Raw genomic sequence first — 21792 nt, 5'->3', positions numbered from 1 at the left:
ATCCAACTGGTTCACTCCACGTGGAATTTTACTGCATCTATCCAGCTAAGAGGAAAGGAAAATATTTTGATCACTTTCAGAATGTTAAGACAATTCGATGGACTTGCAAAGGCTCTCGTTATCCTTTAGCTTTATTTCCATTTTTTAAAAAAAAAAGTCCCCAGTTATAGTCAGCATGGGGCAGAAGGAGGCCATTCGACTCATTGAGTCCTTCCTGTGTTCAACAAGCTTCAAATGTAACCCATATGATTCACATGCAACAGGCTGCTGAGGGTCACGAGGAAAAGAAGCGATGAGTCAGCCTGACAGCAAAGCAGTCTTATTTCAGGTAAGATATTAACCGAGGCTCCATCTACCCTCTTGAGTGAATGTAAAAGATCCTATGGCACTATCCAAAGAAGAGTAGAAGATTTCTTCCCAGTGTCCTGGCCAAGATTTAGCCCTTAACAACAAATGCTTAACATTGCTATTTGTGGACACTTGCTGTGCATAAATTGTCAGTCGCATTTCCTATATTGTAGCAGTGACTACACTGCAAAAAAAAGTACTTCATTAGCTGTAAAACACCTTGGGATGTCCTGTGCCCGCAATACTAAGGCAAGCCTTTTTGATAGCTGATTCACAAGATGAAAGAAGTTAATCGGTTAAGAAATCCTTTACAGAGCTCAAGCTGAAACTCCGTGTGGATAAGCTCATGGTGGCGGTTGAGGGGATCCTGGGTATCTTGTCCATCAGTTTGGAGGAGACCTTTCGCCGTAAAGTTGACAGCACGCCGCTGGCCGCCATCTCCCGGTAAAGCAAATTAAAGACTGCCACCGTCTCCTCGTAGCTGTCGCGGGCCGAGATCTCGATGAAAAGGCACTTGAGGGCCTGGGCGATGCCGCTGCCCTCCTCCGTGGTCACCATTCGGTCGTACTGAAGGTCCTTCTTGTTCGCGACTATCACCACGGGGGGTGGGGCGTCACTGTGACTCCGCTTCAAGCCAGAGTGGACGTGGCTGATCAAGAACCGCAGCCTGAGAACCTCATCGAAACTACACCGGTCCGTCACAGAGTAGACGATGACGAAGCCCTCGGCCCACTTGATCTTTTCCTCGATTAATATCGCATCTTCTTCCTATGCAAAAAAAAAAGCTTTTTAAACCCCTTTTCGTGTACTTTGAGAGGGGTACAGGAGCAGATTATCAGACCATTATCTCATTTTATTGTGTGAGCTTGCTGTGCAAATTGGATGCTGCACTTTCTTACCTTATAACAGCGACTACACCTCAAAACATGTCATTGGCTGTAACGCGCTTTAGGACATCCTGAGATCATCAAATGTTGGCGTATAAATAAAAAGTTTTTCCCGCTAGTGTATCTCTCTGCCTGCTCATCAGTGAATGCCCTTTGAAGCCCAGTTTCTGTAGGAAGTGACACTTGTTCCTAATGACCTCGTGAGGCTGGATTTACGTTACCTGTCCTGCAGTATCCAGAAGTTCAAACTGCACACATTCCCCATCCACCAAGGACACATGTCTGTATATTGTTTCTGTGAACGAGGGGAAACATTTGTTACAGGTTAGACAATAATTGCTTGTTATCCTCACTTACATTTCTCCAACATTGCGGCTGTGCCTTTAACTGACTGGGCTCTAAGTTCTGAAATTTCCCCCCTTTTTCACCTCTCTAATTCTCTCTCCTCTTAAGTCAGCCCTTAAGACCTACTTTGACGACCAAGTTTTTGGTCATCTATCCTAATATCTCCTTACGTGCTGGCGTGTTACAGTTCACTGAGTCTGAGTTTCTGTGACCATGTGCTCTTTTACACGCATGTTGTAATCTGGAGCTATGGATAGTGATGGTAGAGGCTCCAATTCTCTTTCCATCACATGGCTGAACAGGAATCTCTCCCACTCTTACCCCCTGCCATTAAACCTGTATTGGAAGGATTTACAAGTTGATACTCAAACCTGTTTGGCTGTGTTATGGCAGTGATGTCTCATGGTTCCTTGACCATCAAGTCCGAGAGTGGGACTTGAAACCAGAGCTTCTGGATCAGGGGCAGGGACACCACCCACTGCGCCACAAAAACCTCTCTCTCCTTATGTGACTCAGTGCCAAATTTTGTTTGACTCTCCTGTGAAAGACCTTGGGGTATTTTACTACACATTTGTTGCATAAGTTTTTATTTTTTCACAGGGTGTGGGCGCCGCTGGCTAGGCCAGCACTTTTTATTGTCCATCCCTCATTGCCCTTGAGAGGGTGGGTGATGAGCCGCCTTCTTGAACCGCTGCAGTCCATTTGGTGTAGGTACACCCACAGTGCTGTTAGGGAGAGAGTTCCAGGATTTTGACCCTACGTAAGTGAAGGAACGGCGATATATTTCCAAGTCAGAATGGTGTGTGGCTTGGAGGGGAACTTGCAGGTGGTGCTGTTCCCATGCATCTGTTGCCCTTGTCCTTCTAGGTGGTAGAGGCCATGGGTTTGGAATGTGCCATTGAAAGAACCTTGGTGAGTTGCTGCAGTGGATCTTGTCGATTGTATGTACTACTGACAATGTGTGTCAGTTGTGGAGGGAGTGGATGTTGAAGGTGGTGGATGGGGTGCCAATCAAGCGGGCTGTTTTGTCCTGGGTGGTGTTGAGCTTCACTCATCCAGGCAAGTGGCGTTGCCTGTGCAAGTTGTGATGCAGAATGCCTGATTAATAGGTAAACAATGAGGGAGGAGTGCAACATGTGGTGTACCATTTTATATGTCATTGCCTGCCTGTGACTCACAGCAGTGAGATTACTGAATACTCGCTATTGTTTGTAAGCACCTCCTGACTGCGGTGCTGATTTTCACTCCTGCCCGTGAAGTTTTATCAGGTTTCAGCATGTAGGTGAGATATTGTAGCTGTCAATCTCTTGTTTCCCGCACGCTAGAACAGGCTGTTCGTGGGAGTCAGACATTCCGGCTGATAACAGTTTGTTTCACAGTGATAGACACATACACAATATCAGTGAGATAATTTGGCTACTGGTAGTCTGACAGAGTGGTGCAGAGAGTCCAATTTGGCTAGATGTTTAACTCAATTATAGATCCTAACAAGCACACAGAGGCACATGTACCAGCCCATACATACTGACCTATAAATGCAATGCTATAAATCCGACACACCTTTGCAGCAGACACACACACTGGCACAGATGCACACAGGGGCGACAGTCCTCCTGAAGGGCTCTTTCCAGGAACCATTCTGTGCGTACTTACCCAAAGTTGGATCGTACTCGCCGATGAATCTCTTAGTTATGAAGCGTACAGTGATTGCTGGAAAAGCAAAGGTGTGCGAGTTAGATGTGAAGCCAACGGCTCTTTCTGTGAGACCTCACCCTGTCTGCACAGCTGTTCCCTGTACTTTGCATCACTTAAACTTCTGTCAGCAACTGATACTCCAAAAGAACCTTAGAGCACAGAAACAGGCCATTCAGCCCAACAGGTCCATGCTGGTGTTTATACGCCACATGAGCGCCCTCCTGCCCCTCCTCATCTAATCCTATCAAAAGTTTACATGATACTAACATTAGATCATAAGAAATAGGAGCAGGAGTAAGCCATTCGGCCCCTTGAGCCTACTCTGCCATTCACTAACAGCAGTGTGGGTGTACCTACAGCACAGGAACTGCAGCAGTACAAGGAGGTAGCACCTTCCCGGGGGCAATTATGGATGGTCAATAAACGCTGGCCTGGCCAGTGACACCAACATCCCATAAATGAATTTAAAACAAATAAGATCTTAGTGTGGCCTTAACTCCGCTTTCCTGCCTGCTCCCTCCTTGACAACCCCTGGAGATCAAAAATCTGTCTAACTCCGCCTTGAATATATTCAATGACCCAGCCTCCACTGCTCTCTGTGGAAGAGAATTCCAAAGACTGATGACCCTCAGAGAAGAGATTCCTCCTCATCTCTGTCTTAAATGAGACACCCCTTATTTTTAAACTGTGCCCCCTAGTTATAGTCTTCCCCCCCCCCTTCAGGAGAAACATCCTCCCAGCATCCAATTCAGCTGCTGAACTGCCCCAGATGTAATCAGCACAGAGATAAAACCTGCAATTTATTGTGCCCTGTAAGGACTCGCTCCTTGAGGTTTTGGAGAAACACAGGTAGAAACGACTAGAGCAGTTATTTTTAATAGTTAATCGTTGGGATGTGGGCACCACTGTCAAGGTTGGCATTTATTGCTCATCCTTAGTTACCCTGAGAAGTTGGCAGGCCACTTCTATTAAATTTATTGGTTCATGGGATGCGGCAAGGCCCAGCATTTGTTGCCCATCCCTAATTGCCCTTGAACTGAGTGGCTTTGCTAGGGCCATTTCAGGGGGCAGTTAAGTGTCAACCACCATTGCTGTGGGTCTGGAGTCAAATGTAGGCCAGACCAGGGTAAGGATGGCAGGTTTCCTTCCCTGAAGGATATTGGTGAACCAGATGGGTTTTTACGACAATCGATGGTGGTTGCCATGGTCACTGTTACTGAGTTAAGCTTTCAATTCCAGATTTTTTTTATTAATTCAGTTCAAATTTCACCAGCTGCCATGGTGTTCTGGGTCCTTGAGTTACTAGTCCAGTGACATTACCGCTACATCACCAGCTCCCTCCCTCACCGTGCACCACCACCAGAGGACAGTTAAGAGTTAACCATATTGGAGTGGGTCTGGAGTCACATATATCCCAGAATGGGTAAGGATGGAAGATTTCCTTCCCTAAAGGACATTAGTGAACCTGTTGGATTCTTATGACAATTTCATGAGTATTTTTACCAGCAGCAGATTTTTATTTTTACATTTAAACTGATTTCAAATCCTTAAACTGTTTTGGCGAGATTTGAACTCACTGTCCTTTGAATTAATATTCCATATTGCTAGTTCAGTAATATAACCACTACGTTATTACACCCTTGCTTGCGTCTCCAAAGTCCCATTATAATCGATCCCTATTCAATCTCTAGGGTAATCTGTTAAAAATGTTTGTCTTGTGTGCAGGTTTGTGTGCAATGTGTTTACATTTTTCAGTTCGAAGTTCTCATCCTTTTGTTCAAATCCTTTCATATGTGCTCACCCCTCCCATTCTCTGTAACCTCGTACCGCTCCCTGAGATCTCTGCGTTCCTCCAATTCTGACCTCTCGCGCATCCACCATTTTAATTGCTCCTCCATTGACGGCTTCAACCTCCTCAGGTCTCAAACGCTGGAATTTCCCCCCCTAAATCTCTTTGTCTCTCTACCTCTCTTTCCTCTTTTGAGATGCTCTCTAAACCCATGGGCTTTCACCAATCTTTTTTGCTCCTTTTTTTAAATTTGGCTCCGTGTGAAATTTTAACTGAGGAAGCTCCTGTGAACACCTTGGGATGTTTTACTGTACTAAGGGCACTACATCAATGCAAGTTTTTGTCATTGAACAGTTTGAACCAGCCAGCTCTTGTGATATCGGTTACTGTGTCACCACCGCGCCCCACTTGTCCCCACCCCCCCACTCTAGCCTCACCGCCCAGCTCACTTTAACAGAAGCACACAGAGCTCCTCCCACCTCCCACTGTTTTGATGACGGGAAAGGAGAGCAGAAACCGTGAAGCCAATCGACCGCCTGTTTTTCTCCACTTCAACCTAAAACCAGGAACAAGGGCATTAATCATTGAAGAAAATCTGAGATGGGAAAGTGTTGGGTTACTGCCTCATCCAAAGTCAGACCACAGACCAGATAAAGTTTAGACAGGCCTGGGAGCTTATAGCAGGAGTTCCAATGTTTGCTTAGCTGCTTATGAAAGTTAACTGCAAACTTTAATAACTAACCTCTCCACGATGTTTTCTGAAGGATAGAAAAATGAACTGGGCATAGAGAAAAGTGGGGTGAAAAGACAGAAAACCAACAGTAACAAACTCTGATTGGAGAGACAACAGACAATAAGTGGGAATGATTTGGCGCTTATTACCCTGCTGAATATACAGGAACTCTGTGCAGTGTAACCCTTACCCTGCTGAACAGTAACTCTGCACAGTTACATGGTGCAATCCTTACCCTGCTGAACAAACAGTAACTCTGCACAGTTACATAGTGCAATCCTTACCCTGCTAAATAAACAGTAACTCTGCACAGTTACATAGTGCAATCCTTACCCTGCTAAATAAACAGTAACTCTGCACAGTTACATAGTGCAATCCTTACCCTGCTAAATAAACAGTAACTCTGCACAGTTACATAGTGCAATCCTTACCCTGCTAAACAAACAGTAACTCTGCACAGTTACATAGTGCAATCCTTACCCTGCTGAACAAACAGTAACTCTGCACAGTTCCATGGGCACTTGGAATTAAACCTGCAGGGCTATGGAGATAGAAGAGTGGAATGGGACTGACTGGAGGGTTCTACATTGAACTAGCATGTACCCGATGGGCCAAATGGCCTCCTTCTGTGCCATAATTACTCTATGATGCTACTGGATAAACAGGAACTGTATACTTGCACAGTGTAACCCTTACACTGCTGAATAAACAGAACCTCCACACAGTTACACAGCGTAATCCTTATCTGGCTGAATAAATAGAATTTTGGATCAGTCGCAGCTAGTTTTTCTGTTGTGGAAGGTGCAGAAGCAGATCTGGATAACATTAGAAACAAAAGAAACATTTTCCAGGTGAGCACAATCTTACCAGTTTTCCCCACTGCCCCTTGCCCCAGTATAGCCACTCTCACAGTCCTGCAACCAGCCAAGTGCTGGCCTCGCTTCAGGGGACGAGGCAGCTGAAAGTTTGAGGTCATGTCGTAGCTTCAGCCCGTGTTCCCAGTGAGCCTCTCAAGCAGAAAGGGTATCAGGGCTCGCAATCTCGCGGCAACTTGGATGCAGCCTCTGCCTTGCATTCCAGCCTCTTTGCTTATGTTTAAGAAGTAGAGAAACCTTGCTTCCACATCCCCCAAGTGATTTTTCTGGGTTTTGCTTTTTTGCGGTGGGGTGGGAGGGGGGGTGGTGGTAGTGGGGGAACAGCAGCTCCTGTCTGACCCTCTTTCCAGCACAGTCTCTTCAATCCCAAGTGTTTACTGAGAGTGTCAGCTCCTCTCTCCCCCCCATCTCTCTCTCTCTCTCTCTCTCTCCGGGAGATGTGATGCTAAATAGTTTGGACTAAACACCTAATGATCAGTTCCACTCTATTTCCACTCTTGACGTATGTTGTTTGCAGTTTCTACAGAGCTCCCTTGGGTCCTACTGCCCTCTCGATGCTTGCAGTTCCAAAAAAATAAAAAGAAAGGTTTTCGTGACCACCAGCCGGCTCAAAGCGCTTTATAGCCAATGAAGAACGCTTGAAGAGTAGTCGCTGCTGTAATGCAGGAAACACGGCAGCCAATTTGCGCACAGCAAGCTCCCACAAGCAACAATGTGATAATGTCCAGATTACCTGTTATAGTGATGTTGATTGGGGGATAAATTTTGGCCAGGACATGGGGAGAATTGCTCTACTCTTCTTCAAAATAGCGTAATGGGCTCTTTTGGGTCTGGCTGAGAAGGCCTCAATTGAACGACTCATCCAAAAGACAGCATCACCAACAGTGCAGCACTCTTTCCCTACTGCACCGGTATGCAGGCCTTGATTTTTGTTCTCAGGTCATTAGTGGGATTTGAACCCAGAGTCTCAGAGGTGAGAGTGCTATCAACTGAGCCACACATTTCGCAAAGTCAAAGTGCCTTTGCCCAAAATCGGACATGGGCTTACATGATAGGTCAGCTAAGGGGTGGTAAATTGGCTTAACATCACCTGGTTTGCTAATGACAAGGCTTTCATTACAAACATTAAAATTCATGCCTGCATATTATTGCCATATATATGGAGTAGTTTTTTTTATTTATCTGAACATGATGCACAGCACAGTTTATACCTTCAATGTAGCGTATAGTACTTTGAAAAATGCCATGTTCATTTTGTTCACTTGAAGCTACCATATGCATTTGTACCAGCAGAGGGAGTCCGCAACAGGAAGGAAAAGCAGTTTGATTTAAAAAAAGCCATTATGCAGGTGCAATTTTAATTCTGGCTCTTTTTGGTCCCAAGATTCATAATTCACATTCATAATTTTTACAGTCCAATACTAAACCTAGTCCAAAACTGGATTAGGACAACTTGAAATGGATATTATGTATGTGGGTTCATGGGGGTTTGTACACCACGTGTTCAAAGTGCTTCCATTGATACACATGGGCTGTAGAATTCCTGTTGTGTACTGATACATGAACAAAGGCTGTTGTCACCATCCTTCTATATAGCAGTGGGTGTTAGGTCACCTTCCAAAGGCACCAATAGGAATTGGAGAATTTTCAACAGCCTGCAGGAAACTCAAAGTCAAATGGGAAGATCGGCGAATAAACGCCAGCATCCTCACTGGAATCAATTCCTCCAACATTGCAACCACGATCATGCAAAATCTGATCCGCTGGTCCAGACACTGAATCCACAAGCCAAATAATTGGCTTCTGAAGTAAATCGCCTTTCCCCAACTTAAGGATGGCACCTGATCTTAAGGAATACAGGATGTAGGAGCAGGAATAGGCCATTCGGCCCTTTGGGCCTGCTCCACCATTCAATAAGTTCATGGCTGTTCTGGTTGTGGTCTCAGCTCCACTCTCCTGCCTGCCCCCCATAACCCTTGACCCCCTTGTCTAACAAGAATTTGTCTAACTCAGCCTTGAATAAATTTATAGGCTCAGTCTCCACTGCCTTCTGGGAAAGAGAATTCCACACTCTAACGTCACCCTGAGAGAAAAAAATTCTCCTCATCTCTACCTGAAAAGGGAGACCCCTTATTCTTAAACTATGCCCCTGGGTTCTAGTTTCCCCCACAAGCATCCCCCTCTATCTAGTCCCCTCAAGATTTTACATGTTTCAAGCAGATCACCTCTCATGAGGACAGAGAAAATATTTTAAGAACACTCTGAAGGTTCCATTGAAAAGGGGACAAATTAATATGGGTATGTGGGGGAACTAGACGCTAACTGTACCAGGTGGTGGCACCTAGTCCAACAAGCCGCAACACAGCAGGATACTGACTTCATAAACTCTGCTGTGGAAAAGTGACAAAAGTGTGAACAGAACATTGACTTGAGAACCCCTCCAACTGCTTTTCCTTGCAGTGTGTCACTATATCTTGGCGATTTAGACCTGTCAACATTATCTGAAACTATTCATTGAACTTATGACCTTAGCAACTCATACTCAGTTTTAACAACATCATGTATTCCCAAATAAATGGTGTTGCCATGGAATCTCTTCTAGGCCTAGCTCTTGCAAACAGTTTTGTCGGCTTCCAAGAGAAATATATCTTTGATGGAATGACACCTAACCTCCTACCCCTCGCATATTTCCGATACGTAGATGATATGTTTGCTATATTTGAATTTGCAGCTGCGTGTAAAAAAATTCCTTGCACATCTTAATGTGCTCCGTCCTGCACTTAAACTCATCTTTGAAATGGAGCAGTCAAATGAGCCCCCTTCCCTTGATGTGCTAATTGAGAATTCTGCCAATGGGTTCTCTACTGCTGTCTACCACAAGCCTACCTTCACTGGTCAATATACAAGTTGGGATTCCTATGATCCACAGGCTATAAGATTGGCCCTATCGGAAACCTCGTAAACAGGGCCTGAGCCGTTTGCTCACCAGGCAAGTTTGATGCTGAAGTAGGGGCATCAAAACCATCCTGCAGGATAGTGACCACCCTGATCAGGTCGTTTCTCGCTGTACATCGCGCAACCTCATGAATGGGCCCAAGGCCCACTTTCGGTCCTGAAAAGTGCCCAGTCTACGTCAGGCTACCCCGGAAGGGTAAGGTTCTCAAAAAATTGAGCAACAGGTGAAGCTAGCTGTTTCACACTGCTACAATGCAATAGTAACACGAGTGGTGTTTTCCACCAACAGGATGCTGCCATCAAGCCAAAAAGGCGTTCTGCCTATCACACAATTGAGTAATGTGGTATAGAAATTTCAGTGCCGATGTGATGCCAGATACATAGGCCATATGTCCCAACAACTGGCGGATCATATCACACAGCATGTCCCTTTGATCGTTCACAACAGGAAAAGTACTGACCGTGCTCAACCAGCCCATGCTTGCAAAACTCAAAACATTAGATGTGATTCTGCGATTGGATAGCACTTGCTAAACAATCCTGATTGTGCTAAGAATTACACTGACAACCAATTTAAGTTTATCAGTGGGGCTCACAGTGTGGCTCACTTACGTGTGCTAGAAGTTACATATATTCACACACATGGCCCTGTCCTTTTCAGACAGTGGAAGCATGTCCATGCATTGCACCTTTTTCGACTAAACTTGTGTTTAAACAATTGAATTTGGGGATATTCAGAATAACTCTTGTATTACAACTAAATTGGTCTGTTTGATTTTTTTCTATCAGAAACTGACAGCCATTCCCTGATTCATTCCCCGGGGCAATGCCTTGACCAATCAGAGTTGACCTGCCTGATTTGAGTTGAAACAAAAGCTTGGCAGTTAACTGTTCCCTGGTGCATTCTCCATGGCGACGCCTCTACCAACCTGAGTCCAATAACCAACCAATCGGTACTCTTTTCTCATGCAGTATGAATTGTTGTTCCCTGTACAGTTGGGATTCTTGTGAATCTGATGAGTGCAAGATGAAAAGCTTTGACAGTATGGCTCTTTTTTCAGCAATCCTCAAGTTCTATACTACCAAGCAACTACCCTAAGAAGTGTTCAAGAACCATAGTGACCACAGAGAATATAATATATAGAGTATGTAATGTATAATGTATCATATATAATTCCAGCCCAACTTTGGATACACTCATGCTCACTATTCTACTCCATGAACTTTATTATCCTTTCCTGATCTGCAGAGGTTAATTTTGCTTCGGCTTTGGATGCCTGTGGGATTGTTCTCCCTGGAGCAGAGAAAGCTAAGGGGAGATTTAATAGTGTTCATAGTTACGAGAGGCTTTGATAGAGTAGATAGGGAAGAGGTTCAGTACCCAGAGGACACAGATTTAAGTTAATTTGCAAAAGGACTAGGGTGGGAGGGGGCAGCTGAGGAAATATTTTTTAAAGCAGCAAGTTGTTGTGGTCTGGAACGCACTGCCTGAAAGGGAGGTGGAAGCAGATTCAGTAATAGCTTTCAAAAGGGAATTGGATATAGACTTAAAAAGGAAATTTTTTGCAAGGCAATGGGGAAAAGAGCAGGGGGGATGGTTTCAAAGAGCCAGCACACGCACAATGTGCCGAATAGCCCCTTTCTGTGCTCTATGATACGTTGATTGGTAGATTCTTAATGCTTGAGGAGGTAAGGGTTTAATACAGAATTGGCTGTGGGACCCAAGAGGGAGAGGGGTTAGGGAGGGAGGGGAAGTTTGTGACAGTGGGTGGAAATGATAGTGTGACATTCCTTTTCTAACATTCTGTTACATTCCTCGTTAGCCTCCGAGACTGAGTCAGGGAATAAAAAAAAACAGTCATTCGCAAAAAGCAGCTCAGCAGGCAAGCGCAGAATTCAGCAGAGTGCAAGAGTTCAGCAGAGAATAAGATTCCAAAAGCAAATTACTCAGCAACTCCAATTCCAAATGAATAACAACACGCTCGCGATTTTTTTTTTGTGTCAGATATATCCCCTCCGGCATCTTAACTGTGCTAAATGTGTTCCTGAGGGTGGGACCGGACCCTTACAGACAGGGAAAGTCTCAGGTTCGGACTCCAGTCCGAGCTAAGCTATCTGTGTGCAGCTGGAGGGATGTCACTATGGGCCTCAGTAGCCCTAGGTGAGGCGGCAGTGGGGGTAAAGAATTACATAGCATTTACGGCGCAGAAACGGGCCATTCAGCCCAGCTGGTCCATGCTGGTGTTTATGCTTCACAATAGCCTCATCTCACTCTACTTCACCCAACCCCAATCAATATACACTTCTATTCTTTCTCCGTCATGTGTTTGGCTAGCCTAGGGTTGCCAACTGTGATTAAATGTATTCCTGGAGGTTTCATCACATGACTTGCCCCCGTGGTCCAACCATTAATCGGCCAACACATCCATCCTTGTGACGCACGGCCTCCCTACGCCAACTGGAAAGCAAAAAGACTCATTACCCAATTGAATGATGGTTGACTGTCAGTCAAACAGACTTTTTTCCCCTCATTTTCGATATTTTTATATCTGGTGAAGAGAAATGTTCAAAGAAAATGACAAAACAAAAGCTTTTTTTTTCATGTCCCGATGATTTTTCTCCAGGGTTGCACACAGCGTGTGTTCTGAAGATTGATTTTCAATTCCTGGAGACTCCAGGCCAATCTTAGAGGGTTGGCTACACTAATCTAGCCTTCTGTTAAATGTATCTCTCAGATTTGCCTCAGATTTCTGGCAGTGAGTTATACATTCTCCCATTCGCTAGGCAAAGAGGTCTCTCCTGAATTCTGTATTGGATTTATTAGTGGTGATGTCCATGGTTCCCTCGCAAGTGGAAATATCTTCTCTATATCAACCCTATCAAACCTGTTCATTATCTTAAAAATCTCTATCAGGACTCCCTAAGCTTTCTCCTAAAAGACGCCCCAGCCTGTACAATATTTCCTGATAGGAATGACCTCTCAGTTTTGGCACCATTTTAGTAATTTTCTTTGCACCTTTTCACTGCCTTTATATCCACTTTAATAATATGGTTCACCATTCTGCAAGTGTGATCTAACCTTGGTTCTATACAAGTCTGACAGGACTTATCTGCTTTTCAGTTCTATCCCCCTAGAGACGAACCTCAATGTTTTGTTTGCTTCTATTAATGGCCTCTACCTCTGTCGCTGGTTTTAGAGATCTGTGGTGCATGGGAACACAGTTGCCTCCAAGTTCTCTCCCACTCTACACCCTGTCCTGATTTGGACATGTATCAACCATTCAATTCTGGACAATGCATTTTAGGAAGGATATATTGGCCTTGGTAGGGGTGCAATGCAGATTCACCAGAATGATACCAGGGTTAAAAGGATTAAAATAAGAGGACAGGTTGCACAGACTAGGCTTGTACTCCCTTGGGTAGATTAAAGGATTTGATAAGGTGGATCCTCCCCTGTCCTGTCCTGCTTGTAGCCACTCCTATCAGGAGATCGCTTGTCTGCCTTGCGCCATCCTCACATCCACTGTAGCTCACTGCAACAACTCTGTGATGTCCATCATCCAACGACACCTAGGTTGACTCCTCTTTCTGCTTTTCCCTCTAGAAGAGAACTCTGGAGCATTTTAGCTCTGATCAAATGCCTGAAATATTGACATTTAAGCTGGCTAGAGAGACACTCTTGTGGCACAATGGTAGCGTCCCTACCCCTGGGTTGGGTAGCTCTAGGTTCAAATCCCACTTCAGGACTTGATGACCACGGCCATAACATGGCCAAAGAGGTTGATTATCAGCCTGTAAATCCTTCCAATATTCCTGATGGCAGGTGGTAAGAGCAGGAGAGTTTCCTGGTCAGCCATACTGTAGAAGACAACAGAAAACCACTGCAGTACTTTGCCAAGCATAATCATGGACCAATCCAATGGAAGTCCATGGTTGCCAATGCCCTCTTTGGGCCTGGTACCAGCAGGAGGAGAGAGAGAGACATTATTTCCTCAGTGGGCATGACATTAAACTTAGAGCTGGGCAGTCCAGGATATCAGGAAGCACTTCTTCACACAAAGAGTAGTAGAAATCTGGAACTCTCTCCTCAAAAAGCTGGTGAGGCTGAGTGTCAATTGAAAAAAATGTCAAAACTGAGATTGATAGATTTTTGTTAGGCAAATAAATTAAGGGTTATGGAACCAAAGCAGGTGAATTGAGTTCAGGTACAGATCAGCCATGATCTAGCTGAATGATGGAAGAGGTTCGAGGGGCTGAATGGTCTACTCCTGTTCCTACATACCTTCATCATCACTGGGTCAAAATCCTGGAACCCCCTAATGCCCCATATAAGTGCAATTTGTTGGCTTAGCAAGGGGTAGGGAGGTGAGGAACAGTAATGTGTCAGAATGATCGACATGCTGGATGAACAATGGTGGGAGCGAATGGTGCTGGGGAATCATGTAATTAAGCTTCCAGGGATATGTCCAATCACCGTCGATGTACATTCACCACACGGACTGCAACGGTTCAAGAAGGCGGCTCACCACTGCCTTCTCAAAGGCAACTGGGGATGGCAATAAATGCTGGCCTTGCCAGCAGCAGTCACATTTTGAGAATGAATTTTTAAAAAGGACCCCGTTTAACGTATTGAAAATTGCATTGTGCATTTTGTCCACTTGAGGCTACCACGTACACATGTACCAGCAGTGGGAGTCTGCTCGGAAGAGATGGTAATAAATGATCCATGTTTAACAGCTCGCACAGTTCTAATTCCAAATGTCTCTGGGTGAATATAGAACTGTTTCTGCTCCATGAACTTCACACCCTGCTTACTCATCCCATCTGATCACACATGAGAAGTGGCTACATATGCACGGTGCCATACTGACACTTGGGTAACTACATTTCAAAGCAAGCCAAGCATTTTCAGGCAAGTGTGACACAATAACCTGTGACTGTCCAGAATATCTGACTCATTCTGGAGTGTTCTGGTTACCATCTCAAGACAAATGTTTAGCGCAAAAAAATGGTTTGTTAGGAAGAGAGTGGCCATGAGGACAGGCTGAGGAGGGCAGGGTCGGCAACTCAGATTGAACGTATTCCTGGAGGCTTAATCACATGATTCTCCACCACCAGCCGCTCCTACCATTGTTGTTTCAGCATGCCTACCACTGTGACACAGTACTGTTCCTCACCCCCTCCCCTCGCTAGATCAACAACAACTTACACTTATATGGGGCATTAAATGCAGGTAATTGCCCCAAAGAGAAACAAAATATGCAGCAAGTTTGCCAACCCTGAACGTTCTCTCACATGATATTTAGTCACACGGCACTTGCTGCAGTCTGCAAATGATTGTCTGCATAGACATGCTTCCTGACAAATACTCTGGAGTTTACCATCTGGATGAGAATATTGGTGAAAGAATTATGATGCTATTTGATTCCAAAGTCCAGAGGCCTTACTTCCCCCAATAAAAGTCGCTTACAAATATTTAGATCTAAATGCTTTTGATTCTCAGCACAACAACAATGGTCACATCATTGCTTCTTAGAAAAAAATAGAACTCGCAAAACAGATGAAAAACCTCAAGATTAGCTCAGTGTTTACATTGGGAAAATATGAGTCAGTGGATTTGAGCATGTTTTGGATCCTCTCTTAAGGTTACATTTTTTTCAAAAACGTTCTAGGGATATGGAACACAGGAGGCCATTCAGCCCCTCCAGCCTGTTCCAATCTTCACTTAGGTCATGGCTGATTTGTAACTTGACTCCATTTATCCACCTTGGTTCCGTAACCATTAATGCCCTTCCAAACCAGACTCCCCAAAGCCTGTCCACCATCTACCAGGCACAAGTCAGGAGTGTGATGGAATACTCTCCACTTGCCTGGATGAGTGCAGCTCCCACAACACTCAAAAAGCTCAACATCTTCCAGGATAAAGCAACCCTTGTGACTGGCACCTCATCCACCACCTCAAACATTCACTCCCCCACCCCCAATGCCCAGTGGCAGCATTGTGTACCATCTACAAGAGGCACTGCAGCAACTCACCAAGGCTCCTTCAACAGCACCTTCCAAACCTGTGGCCGCTACCACCTAGAAGGACAAAGGCAGAGGTCCCATGGAAACACCACCACCTGCAAGTTCCCCTCTAAGCCACACACCGTCCTGACTTGGAACGATGTTGTTGTTCCTTCACTGTCGCTGGGTCAGAATCCCGGAGCTCCCTCCCTAACAGCACTGTGGGTGCTCCTCAACACATGGACTGCAGCGGTTCAAGAAGGTGTCTTGCCACCATCTTCTCAAGGGCATTTAGGGATGGATAACGAATGCTGGCCTTGCCAGTGATGCCCACATCCCATGAATGAATAAATAAAAACAAATATCTATCAATCTCGTTTTTGACATTTTCAATTGGCCTTCAGGCTGAACAGCTTTTTACGGGCGACAGTTCCAAATTTCCACTGCCCTTTGTGTGATGAAATTCTTCCTGACATCACCTTTGAACTTTCTCGCTCTAACTTTAAACTTATTCCTCCTTGTTCTGGCCTCCCTCTTTCTCGTCTCTATCCAATCCTTTAATCATCTTACACTCCTTGTGTAGATGATTAACGATTTGTTGAGACTTTGTTCAAATATCTTTTGTATTTTTTCATTCTAACAGTTAGCTCAGCCTTGGAACTGACAAAACCGAAAAGGCTGGGAAAAACAGCTCAGAATTCTAGAAGGTTCCATACCCAAGACAATTGGCTCAACTGAACTGGACTAGCCATTTAAATACTATGGCTACAAGAGCAGGTCAGAGGTTAGGAACCCTGCGACGAGCAGCTTACCTCTTGACACCCAAAGCCTGTCCACCATCTACAAGGCACAAGTCAGGAGTGTGATGGAATACTCCCCACTTGCCTTGATGAATGCAGCTCCAACAACACTGAAGAAGCTGGACACCATCCAGGACAAAGCAGCCCCGCTTGATTGACACCACATCTACAAACATTCACTCCTTCCACCATTGACGCACAGTAGCAGCAGCGTGTACCATCTACAAGATGCATTGCAGGAATTCATCAAGGCTCCTTCGACAGCACCTTCCAAACCCACGACCACTACCATCTAGAAGAACAAGGGCAGCAGATAGACGGGAACACCACCACCTGGAGGTTCCCCTCCAAATCACTCACCATCCTGACATGGAAATATATCACTGTTCCTTCACTGTCGCTGGGTCAAAACCCTGGAACTCTCACCCTAACAGCACTGTGTGTGTACCCACACCACATGGACTGCAGCAGTTCAAGAAGGCAGCTCACCACCACCTTCTCAAGGGCAGCTAGGGATGGGCAATAAGTGCTGACCCAGTAGCTTGGCTGGTGGTGAGAAAGGCCCTCCCCGTCAGATCCTTCCTACACGCCAGGAGTCTCACCCCCTCTGCACGTTGCCCTCGAGGTGGCTGTGGTGGGGAAGAGACCGTTGTTCACCTCCTTGTGGATTGTGCCTTTGCAAAGAAAGTCTGGAGAGAGATGCAGTGGTTGCTGTCGAGGTTCATCCCGAGCAGTTCTGTGACACAGGACTCTGTGCTCTACGGGCTGTTCCCAGGGACACACACCGAGACAAACATCGACTGCAGCTGGAGGATCATCAACTCGGTGAAAGACGCGCTTTGGTCTGCCCGAAACTTGTTGGTCTTCCAGCACAAAGAGTTGTCCCCGACCGATTGTTGCGGACTGGCACAATCCAAAGTCCAGGACTACGTGCTGAGGGACGCACTAAAGCTTGGGGCAGCTGCCGCAAAGGCGCAATGGGGAAGGGTCGCTGTCTAAGACCTTTCTACCACAGCGCACCGAGAGACTGGGAACTGTTTAGAGCCCCTCGGGCTGTACAGATCAAAATGAAAGGCTGTAAATGATTGTAATATTGTTTGTACTGATGCACCTGGTGATACATTTTGTAAAAGTTTAACCTGGATTGTACCCTTGTAATGTTGTTTTTGAAATGGTTTTGAATGTGATTGAAGATTTTTTATGAATAAAGTATATTTTTACAAAAAAAAAAAAAAATAAGTGCTGACCCAGCCAGTGAAGCCCACATCCCATGAATACATTTTTAAAAATGTTTTTTCTGGGGAATGAACCAGAAATACTTGTCCTCTGTGTCAGGTTAGATTTGTCTCCACTGGAGTTTAGAAGAGTAAGAGGCGACTTGAGTGAAACCTTTACGATCCTGAGGGGTCTTGACAGGATGGATGTGGAGAGAATTTTTCCCCTTGTGGGAGAATCTAGAACTAGGGGTCACTGCTTAAAAATAAGGGGTCGCTCATTTAAGACTCATTTATGAAGAGAATTTTTTCCTCTCAGGGGGTAGTGAGTCTTTGGAACTCTCTTCCCCAAAAGGCGGTGGAAGCAGAGTCTCTGAATATTTTTGAGGCAGAGCTAGAATGATTCTTGATATGTAAGGGGGTGAAAGGTTATCAGGGGTAGGCAGGAATGTGGGGTTGAGGTAACAATCAGATCAGCCGTGATCTTATTGAATAGCGGAGCAAGCTCGAGTGGCCAACTCCTGCTCCTAATTCGTACGTTTGTAAATAGGAATGTTCGAATGTCACCAGCAAAAGGGGCCGGGAGGGCAGTTGTCTGCAGCGGGAGATCCCAGGGCAATCCCAGAGGGATGTAAATCTTTAGGGGTCAGCAAGGAGTCTGGGAGGAGGATTGGGGGTATGTGCATGAGGCATGGCTGACGAAGATAAACTGGGAAGATGTTTAGTGTTGCGCTTCTCTTGCCAACTGATTTGAGGTCACCTGAGATGTCAATCACCTGCTAAGTGAGCTGGTGTACTAGAGGATAGGGCAGACAGGGGGGAAAACATGAAGGTGAAGGCCAAAGGCCTTTGGAGAAGATTGCTACCAAGAAAAGAAAAGAGATGGGGGACTGGGGTTTGATAGGGTGAATGTGGAGAAGATGTTTCGACTCGCCGGAGAGTCCAAAACTAGGTGCATGAATTCGCCAAAATCTCCTTTGACGGTCTCGACAAGGCAAACGTGAATGTGGAGAGGATGTTTCCTCTTGTGGGTGAGTCCAGGAGTAGGGGGCACTGTTTTAAAATTAGGGGTCGCCCTTTTAGGACAGAGGTGAGGAGAAACTTCTTCTCTCAGAGGGTTGTGCGACTTTGGAACTCTCTGCCTCACAAGGTGGTGGAGGCAGAGTCATTGAATATTTTTAAGGCAGAGGTAGATTGATTCTGGTTAGGCAAAGGAATCAAAGGTTATTGGGGTTAGATGGGAATGTTGAATTAGAAAAATAAACAGATCAGCTTTGATCTTATTGAATGGCGGTGTAGGCTCGATGGGCCGAATGGCCTACTTCTGCTCCTATTTTGTATGTTTGTATGTTCGTATGACAGCACTTTCCAAACCTGTGACCTCTACCACTTAGAAGGACAGAGGTAGCAGATGTATGGGAACACCATCTCCTGCAAGGTCCCCTCCAAGCCACACACCATCCTGACTAAGTTGCCGTTCCTTCACTGTCACTGGGTCAAAATTCTGGAACTCCCTCCCTAACAGCACTGTGGGTGTACCTACACCACTTGGACTGCAGCGATTCAAGAAGATGGCTCACCACCGCATCCTCAAGAGCAATTGTGTAAAGGAATTGTGTCTGATGTAAAGGAGTTGTGTCTGATCTGTACAGTAACTAGTCTGGGATTTACAATAATCACACTGCCAGATGGGAGTGAATTGCTGCCTTATAGCTGGTGTGTACATCTACAGGAGCTGACACAGACGTACAGCAGTTCTGAAACAATCGCTTATTATTTAACCTAGTATGTACTGTATATGTGCAGGAGCTAAGGTTTCAGTTACGTTGTGGGTTTGAGTCCCACTCCAGAGACTTAAGCACATAACCTGAAACTCCCAGTGCAGTACGAAGGGAATGCTGCACTGTCAGAGATGCTATCTTCCGGATGAGACATTAAACTGAGGCTCCCTCCGCCCTCTTGGGTGGATGTATAGGTTTTCGTGAGACTGCAGAGCTGGCCAATATTTATCTCTCAATCAACATCACTAAAAATGGGTTATCTGGTCATTATCACATTGCTGCTTGTGGGAGCTTGCTGTGTGCAAATTGGCTGCTGCATTCCCTACATTACAACAGTGACTGCACTGCAGAAGTACTTCACTGGTTGCAAAGCACTTTGGGACAGCCTGAGGTCATGAAAGGAGCTATATAAATGCAACCTTCCTTATTTTGTGACACTAAGGCACACACAAACCATACAGCACAGATATGAGGGAAATAAAAAAGCTTTGGAATAGCTAGTGAATAATATGCACATGACACACTCGGCCTCTCCCCAGTGACTGACCGCTCCATATTATTTCAAAGCTGAGTCTACTTCACGGTTCCCAATCCTTCTGGAGTGTTTCTCAGTGTTGGGCTGATCCCCCTGGGAGTGTTTGTTGAAGATAAGACTGACTGCAACATGGGCCATTTGGCAGAGGTTCAACATGGAACTGTCTGAAATGAACGCAGGAATGTGGAGAATTTCTCGGAAAGCTCTGGAAAACTCTTTAACACAGTGGAGGCGACGGGGGTGGGGAGGGCGGGGGTGGATTACGGAGCAGCCAAAAGTCAGGGGTGCATGTTCGCACTCCAGATGGTCACGACTCCAACCCCGCCAATCTAATCGGAACTTTCCAAAGCTTAAAGCTATTAAAATAATTTGCTCTCCAGTGTGTGAAACTGCTTGTTCTGGTTGTTTAAACTTCACCGATGGGATCACTGGATCCTCCATGTAGGCTAAACTATACTGTCCTACCAGATGTGAGATTGCCAACTCTGATTGGTTATATCCCTGGAGATTTCCTTTATAACCTCTGACCCAGCCTCCTTTCCCCACCTCCGATATTTTTCCGATTAGATTTTCAAGGAACCTTAGAATCCTTTCCTCACAATTTGGACCTGAGATCAGTGGAGACACCTGGACAATCTTGGGTGGTTGGAAATCCTGTCCAAACTTCCTGATAGGTTTCAGCTTGTCCAATGCAACCAGCAATGCTCTTTCCGGATGCAGCGCTATGTAGACTTCAGTTTAAGCCACTTCCCTTCCCAACCCACCCTCCCATCCCCCTCATCCTGCCGGAACCTTCCGTCCGTTCCCCGGCCCCTATCTGCGCTTCATATCCCCTTCCTACCTCCGTAGCCATGTGTGAGGCAGAAGGCCATAAAGAAGCCCGAGAACAGGGTTAAAGAACAGACATACATTTCTATAGCACCTTTCATGACCTCAGGACATCCCAAAGTGCTTTGCCACCATTGGCGTGCTCTTAAAGTGTAACCACTGTTGTCATGTAGGAAACGCGGCAGCCAATTGGTCCACATGGTGCAGTGGGTTTCAATGGGAACTATTTACCCTGGGCTCAAAGTTCAAATCTAGCCCAGAATGATATAACGAAAGAGCATCTTTGTTTCCTGCTGTGTTAGAATTCCACATGAAGGAACATGGCACAGTACCAATCCCATTCTGGGTGGCTTTGGCTGATAGCACCAATGTGGTGCCAACCTAGCACAAAATGTGTTGATTGAGGTTACGCATTTAGCGCCTAATGATGGCTGTCCTCTCACCTCAGAGAGAGCCTGTACAATGAAGCTGGGGACTGGAAAAATGTCACAGCAGGGGGAACTCTTGGAGCAGAGAGCAAGGCACTTTATTCCGCATCTAACCATTCCTTGGAGGGACTAGGGAAAAGCTGGGATTGTGCTCTTTACAGCAAAGGTTAGGAGGGGATTTAATGGAGGTGTTCAAAATTACAAAGCATTTTGATGGAGTAAATAAGGAGAAACTGTTTTCACTGGTGGCAGGGTCGGTAACTAAAGTTTACCGGTTTAAGATAATTGGCAGACGGGGGTGAAGAAGAGATTTTTTTTTACACAACGAATTGTTGTTATGGCGAATGCACTCCTGAAGGAGTGGTGAAAGCAGATGAGACAGCCCAATCCCCAACCTAATGATACTCATAAATAGCATGCACCACGTGTAAAAGTCGAATTTTTGTAACCTTTTGTTTGGGCAAAAGGTTAAGGGTCAGCTTTTACGCGGGTAATGTATTCGAGGGGCTTACTTTCAACTTGACACATCCACCTGGCTCTCAAAAGAATCCACCAGGTAATGGGGCAAGTGGC

The 21792-nt window shown here is 45.5% G+C and overlaps 2 protein-coding genes across 2 annotated transcripts in view; one reads left to right on the top strand and one right to left on the bottom strand.

The window, feature by feature from the left end:
* The window catches only part of LOC144669307 (carnitine O-palmitoyltransferase 1, liver isoform-like), a 534090-nt gene that overhangs the window by 153510 nt on the left and 358788 nt on the right, over positions 1 to 21792 (top strand). The gene's annotated exons all lie outside the window — the stretch shown is intronic.
* Positions 152 to 6948, bottom strand: LOC144669304 (ras-related and estrogen-regulated growth inhibitor-like). Its single transcript, XM_078531660.1, has 4 exons — positions 6665 to 6948; positions 3234 to 3290; positions 1457 to 1530; positions 152 to 1116 (listed from the first exon to the last, which is right to left on the bottom strand). Exons 1-4 carry the CDS (start codon positions 6771 to 6773, stop codon positions 637 to 639), a joined length of 720 nt encoding a protein of 239 aa, XP_078387786.1. The 5' UTR covers positions 6774 to 6948; the 3' UTR covers positions 152 to 636.

Source organism: Cetorhinus maximus, chromosome 29 (genome assembly GCF_964194155.1).
Source record: "Cetorhinus maximus chromosome 29, sCetMax3.hap1.1, whole genome shotgun sequence".
Lineage (NCBI taxonomy): Eukaryota > Metazoa > Chordata > Chondrichthyes > Lamniformes > Cetorhinidae > Cetorhinus > Cetorhinus maximus.
The sequence above is the reverse complement of the archived record's forward strand: the minus strand, read 5'-3'. Positions and strand labels throughout refer to the sequence as shown.